At 35.7% G+C, this 21038-nt stretch overlaps 1 protein-coding gene across 5 annotated transcripts in view; it reads left to right on the top strand.

Moving 5' to 3' along the window:
- Positions 1–20837, top strand: part of RBMS3 (RNA binding motif single stranded interacting protein 3) — a gene marked incomplete at its 3' end in the record, with an annotated part of 718132 nt that extends 697295 nt beyond the window's left edge. For all 5 annotated transcript variants that reach the window (XM_080714872.1, XM_080714869.1, XM_080714871.1 and 2 more), the window contains 2 exons: positions 17131–17211; positions 20706–20837. In XM_080714872.1, the coding sequence (XP_080570998.1) occupies positions 17131–17211; positions 20706–20837 (213 nt within the window). The remainder of the gene's footprint in view (positions 1–17130; positions 17212–20705) is intronic.
- Positions 20838–21038: the final 201 nt, after the last annotated feature.

The following is a 21038-nucleotide window of genomic DNA, read 5'->3' as shown; positions in this document are numbered from 1 at the left end:
TCAGGATCATATAATGAGGACTTGGGATGGTTACCTTTGTCAGCTTTGCCACAGCAAGATTTCCCCAGCCTTTCTCCAAATGTTCAGGGTCATACTACTCATGGGTACTTCTCCCTTCCCATTTTTTATTAGCTCCCCAGATTTCTTCCTTCCCTCCTTTTCTCATAAAAACAATCCTCCCATCCTCCCCCTTTATAACTATTCCTTTATGTTAGTTGAATATTTCTCACCCATGCCTTTAGGGCCCTACTGTCTACCCCAACTGACTTATCAATGTAATTTCAAAGAAAAAATTAAGGTGAAATAAATGAAGATTTCCTGCCAAACCTGATTTCTAAACCAACTGACTATTAAGATAATGAAATTCTTGACTTATGATAGCAGTAATGCCAATAAAAACAAAACCAATATCAGTGTCATCTTTTATCATTTTAATATGTAGCCAGCTTTATGCTAAGAGCTATGTATTCCTTAGTTCATACATATTTCTCAAAAAACCTTTAAAATATAAATATCTGAATTTATTTATAATAGGAAAACGGAGAGAGACACAAACCCTGGCCATTCTTTTCCATCATACCAAAAAAGTGAATGTGCTTTTTTCTTAGATTTCTGTTGGCTAACATTATTATTACAGAAAGAGTTTATTTCACATTGTCTTAAAACTACCAAATAGGAAATTATTTATAAGCTACTCTTCTTAAAGAGGTAATGATTATTATTTTTTTTTTCAGTACTGGGATGGAACCCAGGAGCATTTTATCTCCAAGCTATACCCCCAGCCCTATTTTTTATTCTTTATTTTTAAACAAGGTCTCACTAAGTTTAGAGGGCCTAAGTAGCTGAGGCTGTTGGCAAACCTGTGATCCTCTTGTCTCAGCCTCCCGCAAATGCTAAGATTACAAATATATGCCACCACCACGCCTGGCTAAGGAGGTATTATGATTATTCTGAAAAAAATAATGGAAACCTAGATAATCTTAGATATAATATTTCTCAAGTTGAGAAATCCTTTTATAATAAATATTAACAACTCTCCCCCCCCCAAAAAAAAAATGGTATTTCTATGTTTTGGTCTGTTTTTGTTACATAATACATGGATATTTATTAAGAAAATCATTTCATCATTAATTTGCTTGAATTTAATCATAGTTTTAGAGTAGCTTGCTTATTTATTTATTTAGTCATTTATTTGTTTATTTATTTACTCATTTTGCAGTACTGGGGATGGAACCCAGGGTCATTCTACCTCTCAGGCCCTCCACAACTTAGTGAGACCCTATTTCAAAATAAAGAATAAAAAATAGAGCTGGGGTATGGCCTAGAGTCGCTATTTTTTAAGTGACTTACCAACTAATGTGACCAACTATGAATCAGTCTCAAAGCAGTTTATTTAATTAATTAAGATTTTAGATGCTTAGAAGTGAAGCTAAATATGTTTATAAAATGAGAATATTTCCTATATGTTAAATTAGAAAACATCAAAATCACTCTTTTAACATGTTAATATGCCCCAACACATAAAAACTAATATATTCAAGAAAAAATAATAATAAAACAAAGAACAAAAAGTAAAATCAGAATGAAGAAATTCAGTTATCCTGCTAGATGAGTCTACCCGTAGAAGATCTATATATCTTCCAGAAAAGCTTTCCTGATTAATACCAGCAATTAAGAGAGTTGTTGTTGGGCATCCCTTTTCTTGTTTATTTAGAAGTCATGACAGTCCTAGCAAATCAAGTATAATAATAAGTAAGGTGGTTTCTAACTAGCATCTCCCAAGATTTATTCTTTTTGGCAAAGTCCAGCAGAGGGAACATCTGTTTAGCTTTAAATTGAATGTGGATTTGAATGTGCAATCTTGTTTTCAACTCTCAAGAGTAAACAAACTCTACAAATGAGGAGACTGGAAAGAGGAAAGCACGAATATGTCCAGATCGAAGGAGAGATCATTTTAGCAGACTGCCGGCATTTTCATGTTAAGTGTGTGAAATCACCTGAGGTCTCACCTGGCCAGGCTGAAATGTAGAGATGACCGGATGCCAACAGGCCCCAAAATATCGCCTGAACCAGCATTCTAATTCAGTCCGCCTTGGCTTTCTACCTCATCAAGACTTTCTCTTTAAGACTCACTGTACTGCTTGCTTAGTCGACCACCTTTATACTACTGACTTTATATAATATCTCTTCTTTCTATCCCTTTCAAAGTACATTTAAAAACCCAAATATAGAGCCCTCTGCATCTTTATGCTTTGCAGAGAAAGTTTTCTCCTCCTCATGTCTTACCTAAATCCTGGTTCTTCCTAAGAATATGGCTTCTTCCACCACCACCCCCAACTGGAGACTACACGCCTTCTCACTTGCTCCTGTTGCCAGTAGAGCTGGAGGGAGATGTCTGCAGTTGTTTGCATCAACATTGCTTCTTCTAGGCCTTATGCAAGTCCTTTGGTCCCTTGGTTGTGATAACGCTGCTGCAGGATGCTGTCTTGTTCCTCCCTTACCACCCACTGATTTCTGTGCATCCTGCAGATTGAATGTGGCCTTTTGGCATCTGTCTTGTCTGGTTTCCATTTCCTGCCTCACTAATACAAAGTGTCGTTGCTCTTTTGTCTCCTCCATTCCACCGACCCTTACCCCTGGCTCCCCTGCTACCCACATTAAACATTGCCTGTTGGATCTAACCCCAATGTCTTCCTCTCTGAAATCTTCAAGCCTTCATAGTAACTCTAACATTTTATTCCCGCATGTCACTTTTGAAAATGTGTCTCTTACCCATCTGTTGTTTTTTTTTTTTTTTTTTTCATTTCTTTCCTTTTCCCTTTTCCAGCCTAGAAAATATTATAGAATACTTCAGCTCTTCTCTTGCCAGCCATGTCACTTTCACTCTTTATTAAGGGGGCTCATGGCAAGGTGTGATGGTAGGTGCCTGTAATACCAGTACTAAGGAGGCTGAAATAGGAAGATCACAGGCTTGAGGTCAGCCTTGGCAAATTAGCAAGGTCCCTTGGCCACTTAGTGAGACCCTGCTTCAAAATAAAAAATAAAATCGGACTAGTGGTATGACTCAAAGTTAGAAATGTATCTGGGTTCAATCTCCAAGACCCCCCCAAAAAAAAAATGGGCCTTGAAATTATTTAATTTACCCTAAGTTACATCTCCTTATAATTCTTCAATAAAATAACTTAAATACTCCATTAAATGGATCCCAGTGGAAAGATGGCAAACATTCACTTTTCTGCCCACGATATCCCACTAGTACTCTTCTTCATGGTTTTCACAGAGAAAATGAAAGATGTCAGGTATGCATTTTGTCATTCAGCTGATCCCCAGCTTATAAATAATGTAATTCTGCTAGCCAACTTTATCACTTTCTTTTTATCAAAGAAGAAAAGACCAGCCTCCTCTTTAGGTCTCAACTCACTCTTCATCTCTTTCTACTACTTTCGAATTGAACGATTTCAGGACCATTGATTTTAGTTTCAATTGCACCTCCAGAAGGCCTTTTGATTAGAATTATTCATATCCTCTACCAATAGGATCGTCATCTCTTTGTAGAAGAGCTTTTCTTATGATGGAAGGTCTTACTTCTTCATTTAGTGTCCTGCCTCCTTTAGTCTTGACACAGATGGATTTTTTAAAATTAATTTTAATTGTAACTGGATCCAGTTTCTTCTCTAGCACATGTTAGGTATAGAGAAACTTATTTTTTAAATTTTTTTAGCAATTTTTTATTGAACATAAGTAGTATACATTTATACTATATTTGGTGCCCTCTCCCCCCCCCGCCCCCTTCCCCCCCACCAATGGTTGTCCAGGTTAACCATGTCTTATTCATAATTTTACACTTTTTATTTTTATTTTTATTTTACCAGTTACGACTTTCTTTCTCTTCACTTGCATTCTGCGCCTTCATTCTAGCCCTTACTTATTGAATTTTTTCAAAGAATCCTTACTTCCTGAGCTGACCTTTTTATCCCAGAGTTTTTACATTCTTCTTGCAAACCTTGAGTATTTTTACCCAGAGCTTTTAATCATCCAGCCATTCATTCACTTATTTATTCAACAAATGCATATTAAATACCAGCCTTGATGAATCAGGCATGCTCCTTCCAGGAGCTTACATGAATTGACTGCTAAGAGCCCTGGCACAGGCGAAAAAAGAGCTGTTAAATATCATAGTAGAGACTAATCACTTCAAAATGTGGACCCACAGCAAGGGTTTGGACATTTGGACTCTGCTTAAGAGAAAGGATTTTGATTTGTGTTGGAAGGACAAAAAGGGGTTTGAACACAGGGAGAATAAACAAAAAAAAACAGCAGAAAGGAAGAGGATTATGAAGACAGTACTCTTAACCAAGCAGGAGCAAGGTTAGTATTGCCAAACATAAATGAGGCATTGTACATCACAATGATTCCAAGAAATCAGAGGAAATGGGTTAAGTTTTGCCCCAAGATAACCTATTTTACCTCTCCAGCAAACTATTCTTCAGTGCTTGCAGCAAACAGTCGAATCTGAACTCTGGCTCCAGAGGGCCAGTTTCCTTCCCATCCTCTTCATCTTTTTACCCTTGTTTTTTAAATTTTCTTGCATCCTTGGAGGGAAGAATGATAGTATCAAAATTCCTCTGTTATCTTTTTGTATTGCCAAAATTATAGATGCTCCTATTAATGAGATAGTGTCATTAGAATATTTTTTCTTCCTAAATATGTATAACTCCTGGAAATATTTTAATCAAATAGCTTTATGCCCTATTTTTTTTTACAGTTCCAGCTTGTTGCTTTCTATAGTTTCCTTTTTACTTAGAATATTGTTCATTGTTTCTGTCTTTTCTCCCATCCTGTTTCTCCCTGATTTCATTTGTTCCCACCCATCTGGGAGTTCTCTCTTGTATAAATATTCAAAATTGTTGAGTAGATCCAGTTCTGTCTCTGAAAACCTCTTCCCTAATTAAAAACAAACCCAATGAAAAAGAATATGCTTTTGATTCTTGTAGAGGTAAAATTCTGGTTGATTCTTATAGAAGTGAAATTTTGTTTCTGAAGAAAATTTAGGTCCACCTTGCACATTCCTGGTGTTGAGCTGTATAACCCTGGTCCACAGGGATGCTTGGCATTCATGATTTATGGGCCTCATAGCACTGGGGGGGATGGTTTCCTGTGGAAATGGAATCTTCCATGTGCGTTACGGTCTGGATAAGGCCTGTTCACTTTTGCTGAAGTATCTTTACTCAGTCCAACGTAATGCTATAGTCACAGAAACTAAATAGAAAACAACAAAATGTCCAGACCTTTTGAAGATTTCTTAGGTCACATGTCTTTTTGGCAACGTCCCTCAGCTCTTCTATTTCTAAAAATAAGAAAGAAGCCAGGTGTAGTGGTACATGCATGTAATTCCAGCATTTAGGGGGCTGAGACAAAAGGATTACAGGTTCCTAGCCAGCCTTAGCTACTTATTGAGGCCCTCTGCAAGTTAGTGAGACTCTGTTTCAAAATAAAAAATAAAAAATACAGCTGGGCATATAGCTCAGAAGTTGAATGCCCTTGGGTTCAATCTCCAGTACTGCAAAAATAAATGAAAAAAACAAAGAAGAAATCCTTGAGAAAAACAAATAAATGAACTTTGTAGAGGCTGAGGACATTAATTTTTTAGCTATCCAGATAATAGATTAATCAGGTCATGTGTTAACGTGATTTCTTCCTATCTATTTCAAATCTAGAGACACATAATAAGTGTTGTTTTGACTTTAGCAGACAGACTACCTCCATTAAAGAGGTTACCACTTTACATACACTTTTGAAATTCTCTATCATTGCCGGGCATGGTGGAGCACGCTTATAATCCCCGTGCTTGGGAGGCAGAGACAGGAGGATGGTGCTGGTTCGAAGCCAGCCTCGCTGGCTTAAGAAACCTATTTCCAAATTTAAAAAAAAATTACCCACACACACACACACACACACACACACACACACACACACACACACACATTTGGTGGTACCGGAACCCGAGTACCACCAAAAAAAAAAAAATCTTTATCATTGGTAAAACATGGAATTGGTTAAAAAAAAATCGCCAAAAATAACAGCATAAAAGTACATGAAGATAAGTATGAGCGGACATGGAATTCAAATGTAAAGTGAGAAGACTAATAAAGTCATAATAATACAAAAGGTCCAACTTGCATGGATTTAATTAGCTTCTCTGTTCCTTGGTTCTATGGTGAATGTACAATTGGCAATGAAGAATAATACATAAAATTATATACCCATTTAATTGTAGATGCTCAAAGGAGCATCTATAATCTTGGAAATACCAAAAATATAATAGAGAAGTTTCTGCCAAGTTCAAACTACTATCCTTCCTCCCTCCAAGAATCAGAGGAGTTTAATAAACCAAGAGCCAGAGTTCCGATTCCACTGTTTCTTACAAGAATTGAAAAAAGGTATTTAAGAATAATAGAAAAAATTAAGCAAGGGATAAAATTAAATATACATGTATAATCATCTTGTATAGTATATAATATTATGTTTATATAATATACGTATTATATTAAGATCAAATATAGAAATAAACTAACCCAAACACTCCATGGGTTAGTATCAAAGCCAGTTCCTCTGGACTTTATTAGTCCCTATTACCCAATCCCTACTTGAGAGTTTAGGTATATGTTCACTCACCTCTGTAGTTGACTTATTATTTAAAATTCCATAAAATTATTCAATGGAATACTGCTACTAAGTGAATTAAGAATATATATGCCTCACTGGAACTTAATAAAGAGTGCCTTGGCCTCTCAGGTCTGGGTATCTTTCTTGACTTCTGGTTATCTTCCTCTATCTTGGCCTAGCATTTGTTAGCAATTGCTGCTCCTGCTTCAAATATCAATGCCAAACACTCACTCAATTTCAAGCAAACCATTTTCTGACAGCCAACTCCCTCATTCATTCTCACATATTTTTCATGGCCCATCTTGCAAAATAAAAAAATAATTGTACCATTAAGCCTGCCTTTCTGCCTTTCTCTTCTCTTCATGGCATCCTACTGCCATTTTTTTTGTTTTGTTTTGTTTTTTGCATCCACACTCAGATCCCACACTAGAACATAGGAATCACTTCCTTTTATGCCCCTTCCCCTGCCTGACCTGATTCTCCTTCTGTCCCAGTGTCCTGATAAAATTTAATCTCTTCTGCATTCAATTCTCAGTCCACACCATTCTCTTGAGCAGAGGGAATGTAGCTAGAGTAAACCATGCCACCATGCTGATGTATTGCACGCTCCCTTTGCTGCCTCTCAACTTAGATACTGCCCAGAAATCTTACTACAACCCTGGGTGATCTTCTGTCCCACTCTCCAAGACAGCTACCTCATACCTTTTCAACTCCCAACCCCTCTCATTTTACCTGACATCTGTCCTCAAAACTCTAAGCAACAAAAAAAGAACATAAGTACCTCACCAATTTTCCAAACATCTTACCTCCGAATGCATTCATTTTTTGACTGAGTAGATTGTTTATATTCTTATCAAACATCAGCCTTTGCTGTTTTCTTTTTTTCTTTCTTTTTTTTTTTTTTTGTGGTACTGGGGTTCCTGGAAGCCCTTCTACCTCCGGGCTACACTCCCAGACCTATTTTTACATTTTCATTTGGAAACAGGGTCTCCTAAACCAGCGCGCGCGGCTGGCTTCGAACCTGCGCGATCCTCCTGTCTCTGCCTCCCAAGCGCGGGGATTACAAGCGTGCGCCACCACGCCCGGCTAGCCTTTGCTGTTTTCTGTCGGTCATTGTTTTTTAAATATTTCTTTGTTGAAGTATAAAATGTGCCCAGAAAAGTGCAGAATTCAAAAATTGTATAACTCAATGAATTTGGAAGATTCACACAGATTCATATGGACATATCCACCATCTGGATCAAGATATAAAATTATGAGTCCTTGTGTCCCTGCTCCTTTACTGTCTTCATAAAAGTATCCACAGTCCCAACATTTGTCACAAGAGAATTTTTTCTTGTTTTTAAACTTTAAATGAATCATAGAGTATGTGGCTTTTTATGCCTGCCTTCTTTAATTCAACATCATATAGGTATGACTCATTCATGGGATAAAGTAGTTTATGTTTTATGCTATTAATAATAAAACACACACCTATTACAATTTGTTAATTCTAACACTGATTAATATTTTAGATTATTTCCAGCTTGCAATATTATAAATGATGCCTCTTTAAATATTTTGTGCATGGCTTTCGGAGCATATTTCTAAATGTTTCTCTTGTGTGTATATCTAGGAGTAGAATCAAATAATCCTAAATTTTGCAAATGCTCTGCCTCACTGGTGTTGCCTAAAAGTTTTACAGAATGGATGCATCAATTTAAACTCCCACTAACAGTAGATAAATTATTTTCATGTCTATATCCTCACTGACACTTGAAATCATCTATTTTATTTTTGCTTTACTGGCTGGAATGTAGTGTTAATATAATAATACTTCATTTCTCGGATGAGTAAAGAGGGAGGTTAATCATGCTTTCATATACATGTTAGCCATTTACATCAACCACACATATTTATAAATGTCAATGTTTTGGGGTATTTTTCTTATTGAATTTTTTAATTTATATCATTGTAGGATCACATGCCAGTGTTAAGAATTAAGAGACATACCCTAATATATCCGACTGTGCCATTTAGCAAAATTATAGTACAACCAGGAAATCAATACTGATATGATACACAAATCTTATCCAGATTTCTCTAAGTTTGCTCATGTATATGTATACTCAATTCCATATGATTTTATTATTTGTAGAGGCTTATTTAGCCACAACCGTAGTCAAAATTCTAAATGAGATTCCTCCTTTGCATAACCCTATTTTCTTCCCTCTTACTTCTGGAGTTCCATTTCTACTCTTGACAACCATACATCTGTCCTACATTTCTAAAATTTAGGCATTTCAAAAATGTTACACACACACCTGGGCATGGTGGCACATACTTTTAAATTCTAATACTTGGGAAGCTGAGACAAGAGGATTATAGATTTGAGACCAACCTCAGGAACTTAATGAGACCCTGTTTCAAACTAAAAAAAAAAAAAAGAAAAAAAAAGTAGAGTAAGCCTGGGAGTATATTTTAGAAGTATAATGTTTTGGGGTTCAATCCCTAGTACCAAACAGAAAAAGATACATACAGAGCAAACCATGGTGGCACACACCTGTGATACCAGTACTTGGGAAACTGAGACAGGAGAATTGTGTGTTCAAGGCCAGCCTCAGCAACTTAGGGAGGCTCTCATAAACTTACAAGACCCCACTTTAAAATTAAAATAAAGTAGCACTCAGGGTATATCTTGAAGTTAGAATACTCCTGGGTTTAATCCTCAATACCATAAAAGGTACATATATAGAATCATATGATAAAAAATTAAAATTCCATGATCATTCTTCACAGATATTAAAAAAATCAGTTCTTAAATTTATGTGGAATAACAAAAAAAACAAAATAGCCAAAATAGTTCTCAGCAATAAGAACCACACAAGAGGCACAATTCCTAACTTCAAACTATACTACAGACATAATAATAAAAACAACATGATACTGTCACAAAAGCAGACACGTAGACCAATGGAGCAAACTAGAGTATTCAAAAACAAATCCACACACTTACATCCACTTGATTTTGACAAATGGGCCAAAAAGATACACTGGAAAAGAGAGCCTCTTTAACAAATGACAAATACAGTCTTTTGTATTGACTTTTTTTCTATTTTGCTTTCTTTTCTGGCTCAAAATAATTCCCTGGAGATTAAGTTGTGTATTCATACTTTTTCACTCACTATTCTAAACTGTGTTTTCTCTCTTCCTACTGATTTATTTATATTTATAATGTGTGTATATATACACACATATGCATGCATATATATACATATATATGCAGAAGACATACATAGTTATTTGTCAGATATCTATCTGATGTAGTATTGTCTAATATCATCTCTGTTAGTACTGTCTTCAAGGAGGATGAAGAGAGTGAAATAAAAATATGACAAGAAAAGAAAGGCATAAAAGTGAAAGAAATATCAAGAATAGAAAGAATAGAAATATAAAGAAATTTGATATACATGTCAGATTTGCAATATATATATACAGCAAATATCTTCTTTCAGTCTTGATGATCAGTTATTCTTAACTTTAATGAACCCCATTTTATCATTCTCTTGTGATTATTTCTCTTTGAGTCAATATTTAAGAAAATTTTTGCTCTTCCCAAGACCTGAAGCTATTCTCCTGCTTTATTTCAAAATCTACCACATTATTATGCTTTTATTTTTGTATCTATGACTCATCTCAAATGACTGAACTTAACATAAAATTTAGAAAAGCCTTTTTTATTTCCATCAAGAAATCTTGAATTTTAATTGGGATTACATTGTATAGGTTTTATTTTTAGGTAAATTGATATTTTAATAGTATTGAATCTGCTAATCAATGAATGTGGCTGATCTCTCCATTTATTTAGATCTCAATAAATTTCTTTCATCCAATTTTTAAAAGTTTAATCTAAAAGTGTTCATGCCTTTCTTAAAAATATTTTAGGTAGTTGATTTTTGATGCTATCATAAATATGGAGAGAACACCACTTTAATTTCATCTTTAATTATCTGCTGCTGGTGATAATTAAAGAGTTTTTAATTTATAGATATCCTCCCACCTAGCCAACTTTTCTTATAAATTTTAACAATTCTGGTTTTTTCTTCTTTAGTATCTTTTATGAATGTCCATATGTTAGTCAGGTCATCTATGAATTATGACAGTTTTATTTCTTTTACCTTTATGCCTTTCTTTTCTTGTCATCCTTTTATTTCACTGTTTATCTTCCTTGAAGATAGTACTACCAGAGATGATGGTAGACAATTTGTATCCCTCCAGATTTTAAATAGAGATTGTCCAGTATTTCATCATCACCTCTAATGTTAGCCATACACTTTTTATGCATATGGGTTTATATTCCTTGTCCTCATCTATTTCTAAAATATTTGCCATATAAAGATATAATATTTTAATCAAAGATGATTCCGAGTCTTCTGAAATGGATATTAAAAGTTCTTTTTCTTTTAATTGTGGTGAATTATGTCCCACTTTTCAAATGTTAAACTTACATTGAGGGTCCAAAGTTAATCTCAAATAAACAAAAGGTATATATTGGTAGGCCAAAATGTAATTCAAGAAGTTTATTTAAGTATTCATGAGGGATATTGGACTATAGTTTGCCCTTCTTATAATATTCCTATCAAATTTTGGAATGAGGAATGTAGTAGCTTTATAAGATGAATTGAAAAGTATTTTTTCATTAGTCTTCTTGGAAGAATTTATACAAGATTGGTATTTTTTACTCCTTAAATCTTAAATGCTTGGAAAATTTACCAGAGAAGCCAGTTGAAGCTGGAAATTTTATTATTGATAGTTTCATATGATGAATTAAATTTCCTCAGTAGATATGAAACTATTTAGAATGTCTATTTTTTGTATCTGTTTTGCTAAACTGTGCTTCTCAACAAATTTGTCCCTTTCATATAAATTGTAAAATTTTTGGCACAATATTGTTCATATTATTTTCTTAGTATATGTCTTACTTACTTACTTACTTACCTACTTACTAACTTACTATATTTTCCTTGTTGAACCAAGGTTGATTTCCACTACTCCACCATAATATGCTTTACAGTTACAAACAGTCTCCCTTTAGCAATCTGATAGACAGTTGATTCTGTTTTTATCTTATCATAAACTCCTGAATGACTTGTGTGATCTATTTAATCTCTCCTCTGTCTAATTGTTCTGAAAATTTCATGTTATTCCACACCCATCCAAAAGAGAACAAAATAGGGGGATAGAATTCATAGCATCTTTATAAAATTGTCTCAAATTCAAATTTCAAGACATAATTTCTTAGTAAGCTACATTTCCATAGTAGTGTCTTGTACTTTATTGCCACAGCAAAGATCCGTGCACAGATTCAAATCTAAATTATTTTATTTTTCCCGTTAAATGCATGTTTCTGCACCAATGAAGCCCTAGATAGCCTGTGACACCCGCAAATTTCCTTCTCGCTGTCTTGCAGGGGTGGGTGGTTGGAGACTTCAAGGCTAAGGACAACATTCAAAACTTCCTTTATTCAATTTTCTATTGGCTCCTTGTCAGCGACAAATGACCTTCACTACAAAACACAATGGCAACAAACTTTCTTGTTTAAGAGTTTAATGCACACCTCTCTGTGGGTTATGTTTAGTGTTATTCTGGGGAAATAGAATAATATTGACTGCATATCTCTCTAAATCCTGGACTCCCATCATCTATCAGATTACTAACTGGTCTTCTGTCTTCAAGTACTTCTGTTACCAGTAAGCAAAGTATAACAGGCTCTATAATCCTCTCTACGTACTCTTCAAGGACAATTAATTCTTACTCACAACCATGCATTTTGTTATTTATATGTTGATACTTTAAAAAGAAGTCTACTTTTTATGTTATTGATAACATAAGCGTTATAAAAGCAAATGCTATTACTATATTGGGCTGTCATCCACATTATTTTTTTTTTCCATTGGCAGAAATAGAGAGTTTAATAAGAACTGAGCAGTAGTGGTCCCTCCTTCCCTTGCCCTCATAGAGACACGTTTTCCTTTGAAGAAGAATCTCTCCAGTTTTCTTCTCTGATGATGGTCTCATCCTCACTTGCTGGCATTAAGACTTAGAACATTTTCTTAGAATTATACTTGTGGCAGCCATTACTACCCAATTAAGGCAAATGTGTTAGACGATGCCAGATAGCCACCCCAGGTTCGTCAGTTCTGACATGATGGAATTAACATAAATCAAAAAAGCACATCCCTCAAAAACCCTGAATACCTTCAGATAATGCTGTCCTCTCAGCGGCCTGCCCAACTCTGACAAATTGTAACTCAGGCTCTTCCCTATATTCTCGAGCTGCCTTTGTTAAAAGAAATTTTGAACTGCATGATTTTGGAACTAATTCACATCTCACGCTGTGAGGGTCATCTCCCACAATCTTTGCTTTTTCTGCTCAACTGGGTTTTGAAGGTGTATTTTACAATTTTCCCATGTCCTTCTCATTGAGTCTCTGGGTTTGATAAAACTCTTAACTACTCCCCTTTCTGAATTTGTTAACTGGCTCTCCAAATTTTATTGCAAGAACTGAAAGCATCACTGCGAATCTTAAATAGTAGTATAACGACACCTTCAAGTGAGCTAATTTCATCTGCTGTTTTTGCTAATTCCAAAAATCAAAATGCAGGACCTTCTTTGTCCCTCCCAAATAATTCAAATGAACAAATTCCCCATAAGATGTGTATAAAATACTTTGGTTTGTTTAGCTTCAGTGGGGGAAGAGAGTAATTCTAAAACTAATAACTTAGGGCTTGCTTTCTCTGTTTCCACAGAAATAATCAATGATTGCACAGTAACAGAAACATTTTTATCCCAACTTAAATAGGAATAAACACAATTACTTTCCAATCTCACTATTTGTTTTCTCTCTTCATATAATATCTTGGTGATGCAGTGTCTAGACGTCTTGGAACAAGTGATAGAGGCCGGAATTTATTCAGTGGCATCAAGAATGGCTTTCAGGGCTCCTACACACTTAACATGCAACTATCCATTACCTTTAAAATACATAAAATGTATCAAGCTGGTTATGAGAAAAAAAATACCCATTAACGCTATAACCTCAAGCTGGTACTTACAGGGGAATATCATATGGATTCATCCATTTTATCTATTATCTCATTGTAACATAGTTCCCATAACAATGATCCAAATAAACAATTTTTATAAATAAAAACTTGTGGCAGCCTTTTGTAGCCTATAGTAAATACCAGTAAAAGAAATTAGCTTAAAGGATATAAATCCATTTCTCTCATGGGCTTGATAAGACATGCATGCTTTATAGAGTCTTAAGAACAGAAGTGATATCATAGGTCATTCTCTTTTCCTTGGTCACCTGTCCACTGGGCTTAGGAAAGCAGTCTCTGAAGCTATCTATCTAAACAATGTTTGTGCATGTAAATTTTGGGGTCTGAGTGAAGTATATCTAGGCTTTTAAGAAAATCAAACTGTGAGCTTGGAGAGAAAGAGTTATTTGTCAGCCATAACCTAGAGCTTGAGAGTTGAACTTCCACAGAGAGATGTTCATTTTCTATAAGGACTTGCTCTGGATTTTACAAGACTGTCCCTTCTTTACACTCTACCCTAGAAGACATGTTTACATGAAAGAGCTTTACAACAAAGTCTATCTACACATAATAGTCTCAAGGGGCATACAATTTGGATAATTCTGTCATTAATTTTCAAACAATTTTTTCAAGATCTATTTATGAGGTTTTCTATGACAAAAGAAAAGCAACCAAAATTTTTTTCATTGAAAGAAACACACACACACACACACACACACACACACACACACACACACCACTGAACTGATCTCATTTATACTTACAAGATATATATTGTCCTGTTCAGAAGAACAGCATAAGATTAAATTACCAAACATATAGAGTAGCCCTTCTAAAAGAAAACTGAGGACGGTGTTATAAGAGATGATACTAGACAACTTTATATCATTTCAGAATCCAAACAGAGATTGTTCAGCATTTCACTATCACTTATGATAGATATGTGCATCTCCTATGTATAGACTTGTATTTTAGTCCTCATTTATTCCTAAGACATTTTGTCATACACACATGTTAAATTTTTGAGTAGAAAGATTAAATGTATGGAAAAGAAAAATACCAATCAATAGTATTTTAGCCTGTATTTTTTGGAAATTTAGTTATTAAAATCCAGTTATAAAAGCTGATAGCTATGCTATGCAGCAATGATTAGAAGGGAGATCTTGGGACCTGATTTATTTAACATCAAAGGTAAATGAAGTGGACTAAAAATGTGCCGAATGAAAGCTATACGTGGTGGCTCACATTTGTAATTAGGCAGGAGGATCGTAGGTTTGAGGACAACCTCAGCAAATAGACTCTCATCAACCTAGTGAGATCTTGTTTCAAAATTAAAATAAAAACATATATGTATATATATATTTATATTTAAATATATTTTAAGACACACGTGTGGATAGATAGATAGATAGATAGATAGATAGATTTACAGAAAGAGGAGAGAGAGAGAAAGTGTAAGAGTTAGCTGAGGGGTGTGGCTCAGAGTAGAATACCCCTAAGTTTAATACCCAATACCACACAAAACAAAGAAACAAACATGTGCTGGGTAGAGGATCAGAAAAATGCCAGTTTTTTTCATTATATATGGGTCTCAGTTTCTTCATCTATAAAAATGATAAAATACCCTTCCAGGCAAGAGCTATTCTGAAGAGAAGGGAACAAAGAATTGCTTCATAAGCAGCTCTGTTGGGACCATGTTATGGGAGGAGTGAACTTCATTGATCTGTGTTACAGAAACAAAATGCATATGAGGTTTTAATAACTCAGTCATTTGAAGAAGCTTAGCTAAGAATCATGTTGCATGTTCTCATTAGCTCTACCACTTGAACATTCTTTATTTTGGTGGGGAAGTCTAAATACTTAAGCGGATTCTCGTTTGAACTAATGAACATTGCTCTGTAGGGCCACGGGTTATGTCCCTAATGATCTCTACTTCACAGAAATGCCTCTTTAGAGATGCAGAAAGCAGAGTGAAGATGGGTCAAGGCAGTGTTCTATAGACGGATGCCAGCAATAGCATCTTACGCAGAGGAAACCGTTTAGTGAAGCCCAGTTGCAAAGTCTGGGATTACCAATTCTAGAAAATGACCCAAATTAATGTGGGATTATTAGCCTTTTATTAATATATATTACACCTTGGAAAGCCACAACCAAAGAGTACACCATGAACCACACAGCATCAACTCTAGACCTAGATAAATTCAGAGCTGACAAGAACATATAATCCCACTTGCTACAGATCTGCTAGAATTCTTAAGATTCAAGTAAAAGTACATTTTCCAAAGTGTGTTCTGTAGTGCTCTAAGTCTAAGCAAGACCGCAAGGAGGTCACAGAAAATTAAAGTTTTCAAAACACTGTCTTAGTCATCCTTTCATAGGTTTTTTGTAAAACATGGCTTTTACAGAGGGTTTTGATCTTTCATTGAATGTCCCAATAGATGACTTTAGTTATGAGGTTCCATAAATAGGTCAAGTTTGGAACCTCAGTTGATTCCATAAAAAAATTAACTCTCAGAGAGCAGGACTTTGACTTGATGAGAAGAATGTGTATTAAAGATGAAAAGATAGGTCAGATGTGATTCATATGTAAGTGAGCATATAATTTTTTTCTGGGGTTCCTATTTCTTCATTATAAAAATATATGCTATCCCCAATATATGTTTCATTAAATACTATAACTCACAGGAAGTTGATTTGGCTGTTTTATTATTCACCCCAGTGGTGAAAGTTTGAAGAATCAAAGGAGTTGGAAAGGAAATTCTAACAGTGACTTAAGAATGGGATGGGAGAAAGGAACAGAGGCGACCTCAGCGTTATCTATCTACAATACTCTATTTCCTTTATATTAATAAAATTGACGTGAAAACGACAACAAAATGATATTTGCCAATTTTGAATGTTGCCGCATAAGTCTTTTTACATCATTTCCCTATTTTTGTAAGAAAAGCAAACTATTACTAACAAATGATATAATGATTCATTCATTCATTCAACAAATGATTGTTGAGAGCCTACTGTACATTAGCGCTAGAAAGAAACTGGAAAGGGAGATGTAAGCCTTTTAATCCTCATGGAGTCTGTGTTTACATGTAAAAGGAGAAATGTTTAAGATCTTCTATAGAGTATTTGCAGGACAAAATAAAAGAGTGGGGGTGAAGTAACTTGTGACTGACGCCGTAAAGCTGAGGAGGTCATTGGTTCCGAACCAGTAAGCAAAGGCATTTAAGGCTGATAGGCCCTGTCTTATTTTTGGCATAAAGAGAATTTGACTAATCATTGCGCCAGCTACGCCCCACATATCTAAAGCAGTCTCACGTGGTATCTGATTTTCTCTCTAGTTGCAACCCCAAGTTCATGTGCATTTTTCTCTGATTCCCTCTAGTATCTGACTGCTGCCGCTCCTATGCAAGGGACCTACATTCCCCAGTACACGCCTGTGCCTCCGACAGCTGTTTCTATTGAAGTAAGTCCATCCCTGTCTTATAGAAAGAGGTTAGGGGTGATAAATTTCAGCCATACATACAGTGATCCCAAGTAACCCAAGGCGTCTTCGTGCATAATCTGTATGTTGCTCTGAAATTTGCAAGTGCGTGCTCTGTCTCTGAAAGTCTGTACATCTACCCAAACGTGCCAGTGTTTTTGCTTTGCACCTGAAGTAAGCTAACCTGATAGAGAGATATGAGAGGAGAGTAGTCTGCATATTTAGAAACATGTCCAGAAAACAAACCATGACCCTCATCAAATGTTAACCACAAATACTCATCAATAGGAAGGAAAAAACAAGTTTGCAACTGTTTGAATGAGCGATATCTGCAGTGCCTGCTTCTCAAAGAGTGGTCCCTAGACCAGCATCACTACTGGTATCACCTGGGAGTTGGTTAGAAATGCAGACTGTTAGATGCCACTTAGACCTACTGAATTTCGATTTTCATTTTAAGATGATCCCTCAACAGTCCAGATGCACATTAAAATGTGAGAGACATTGGACTAGGGTACTAATTAGCACACTTATTTGTGCATTAAAATCATTTTGGCAGCTTTAGAAAATATTGATTAATGGTTTGTATACCCAGAGATTCCAATTGATATGTTTGGAGAGTATAGAAGACATCAGGATTTTTTTAAGGATTTCAGTTGATTCCAATAGGTATCAAAGTCAAGAACTGCTGCTCTGACTAGGGGTGTAGCTCCATGGTAGAGCGGGTACTTACCACGCACAAGGCCCTGGGTTTCATCCCCAACAGTGCAAAAATCAAAAACAAATGCTAAAAATGAAACAAACAAAAACCCCAATGCTTTAATGAGAAATCCCAGTAGAAGCATGACTTCCTATAGACAAGAAAATAATAATTGGATTATTTTATCATTACAAACATTATGATTGATGAAGTCATCTTGTCCTTCATGGAATCTCTGCGCATTCTCTTCCTGCTTTCCCTTTGGATAAATCCATCTCCTCTAGACCCCATTTTACTCAACAGAGATGTAAGCTATATAGAAAGGATCGTGGCTATGCAGATGGTTGTAAAACACTTAGACAAGTATCATCTCTTTGGTTCTGTCCATTATTTTTATTGTCCTTTTGTCTCTCCCCTAATAATGCACATGCACGCAACAACCACAGTATATTTCTCCTCATCATCTGAAAAACATCTGGAATTGACGTCTTTGCTCCTTTCTGAGTTGGTTAGCAAATAGTGCATTTGTACCACTCCATAGGAAAATCCACCAGTAAAGAGATTAATGGAAACTTTTATAGACTAAATTAGATCTTTCAAAATGTTCAGTTATTGTGTTTTGTGTGTAACAAATGTTTGCTTTTATCAAAGTATAGAAACCCCCAAATTTTAGCAGGATACTGTTGTGCAATTTAGAAAATCAAGAACATCAAGTTTTTAAATTATTTATTTGTTTGTTTGTTGTTTGTTTATTTATTTATTTGGTGGTATTGGGGTTCCTGGAAACCCTTCTACCTCCGGGCAACACTCCCAGACCTATTTTTTTTATATTTTTATTTGGAAACAGGGTCTCTTAAGCCAGCGTGGCTGGCTTCAAACCTGCGCAGTCCTCCTGTCTCCGCCTCCCAAGCGCGGGAATTACGAGTGTGCGCCACAATGCCCGGCAGTCTTTCTTTTTAATGCTTCAGATAAATGGCTGCCGGACGTGATGGCGCATGCTTGTAATCCCAGCTTTTGGGAGGTTGAGACAGGAGGATCACAGTCCACGGAGAGCCTCAGCTACTTAGTGAGGCCCTTTGCAACTCAGCAAGACCGTGTTTCAAAATAAAAAATAAAAATCAGGGCTGGGGGTATAGCTGGGAGGTAGAATGCCCTTGGATTCCATTCCCAGTACCATAAAAATATAGGTATATGGGTCCCAAATAATTGTGCCATATTAAGCAGGTTCTAAATGGAGTTTCATAATTTTGAGGATTATGATTAAATTGCATGTTTTTTCCATGTTTAGCTATCAAAAAGCACCTATGTTTTGAGCAATTAATAATACAGACATTCTATGCATTGTGAGCATAAATCTCTGCCAGATGTTTGCATTTGTCTCATCAAAGGCATATGCTTATCTAAAGAACTGGAACATTTTGATGAGTATAAAATAATGAGGCACATTTGACAGTGTATCTTATTAAAAATAGTCTTGCTGTATCTGGAGTCTGAAAGGAAGAATTTCCCTGAGGAAAAAAAATGTAAGTATACTCTGATAGTCTGCCTTGAATTTTTGCTTATTAAAAAAAAGGATTCATTTTCCATATACAAACATCCATTGAACATTCACAAATATAGAGGCTAGTGGTGGACATGGTGACACACTCCCATAATCTCAGTACTTGGTTGGCTGAGACAAGGGAATCGCAGATTTGAGACCAGGCTTAGAAATTTATTGAGACCCTTCTCAACTTAGTGAGAGCCTATTTCAAAATAAAAAATAAAAATGGCTGGAGGTGTAGCTCAGAGGTAGAAAGCCTCTGGGTTCAATCCCCAATGCCAAAAATAAATAAAGGTCTGTGAGAAATTTATAATAGAACAATGTGAAAGAAAACTATGAATGACTCTGGAGAGAATTTTTAGTTTTCCAGGAAGAATTGACTAAGAACATTTTGAAACTCAACATTACTGCAAATATCAAAGACTAAAAGAAAAAACCAGGAAAGATTCTCTCCTCATGTCCACTGAAAACCAAGAAAATCTACCTAAGCCTCCTTACAACCAAACAAATGTCCTTGATGACCAAATCCAGAGGCTCTTTTTTTTTTTCCCTAGCAACTGTGAGAAGCCAAAGACATTAAGAAGGGTAAAAGAGAAGAAAACCAAAGTTCAGGACACAATCTCTTTTTTTTTTTTTCTTTCCCCCCTTTTTTTTTTCTGAAACATCTAAATGAATTCCAGTTTCTGTCTTGGAAACCAAAGCAAAATAAAACAAATCAAATTACAGAAGGGAAAACCTACTCAACAGTATCCTTTTAAAAGGTTTCCAAACTTTGATGTAGATTTTTATTAAGGCCAGAGACTATTGTTTTTTTGTTTTTTTTTTTCCAAATTATATAGGCAGGGTACAGTGATCTACCCCCAGGAAACTTAGTTCATATGCAAATATTTATGGGAATCCTGGATGAATTTTTTGATTAATAAGTTGTTACTTAATGTGACTGTGTGTAACCACTGTTTAAAAGTTTTATGTATGGGCAAAATGATTTTCTGACTATTTTGTGACAACGCCAAGGACTTTCAACAGCAGAGTTTATTGGTCTTGGATTAGGATGCGTTTCTCAACCCATATCCACATGTACTCTGATGTTTGCTTTGAGTACTTATTGTGGCTTTTTGTAGCTGAAAGCGTCTCTTCTCCAGCCAGACAGAAGTGGAGTACTTATGGTTGGTTCTTCTAGGTGAGGGCCTTTTACTGAAGCAAATAAGGCTTTTGTGTACTTATTTGCCTCCTTAGGGTGTTGTTGCTGATACTTCTCCCCAGACAGTGGCACCCTCATCCCAGGACGCCAGTGGTCATCAGCAACAGATAGCAGTGGAGACATCCAATGAACACACACCTGCATATTCTTACCAACAGTCTAAGTAAGTCCGGGCAATGCTAAGTTCTTTTCCTCAAGAGCGGACATTTGCAACTCACTAACCCTCTCAAGGTATATATCTACTAGCTTTTGTTGATAACAAACCACCTCAAACTCAATGACAAGGGTTTATTTAGCTCCTGATTATGTGAGCTGGTTCAGACTGACCTCTGATTTCTTCTTATCTTGTCTGAACTCTCACCTCTGGT

This window comes from Muscardinus avellanarius, assembly GCF_963383645.1.
Source record: "Muscardinus avellanarius genome assembly, chromosome: 18".
NCBI lineage: Eukaryota > Metazoa > Chordata > Mammalia > Rodentia > Gliridae > Muscardinus > Muscardinus avellanarius.
The sequence above is the reverse complement of the archived record's forward strand: the minus strand, read 5'-3'. Positions and strand labels throughout refer to the sequence as shown.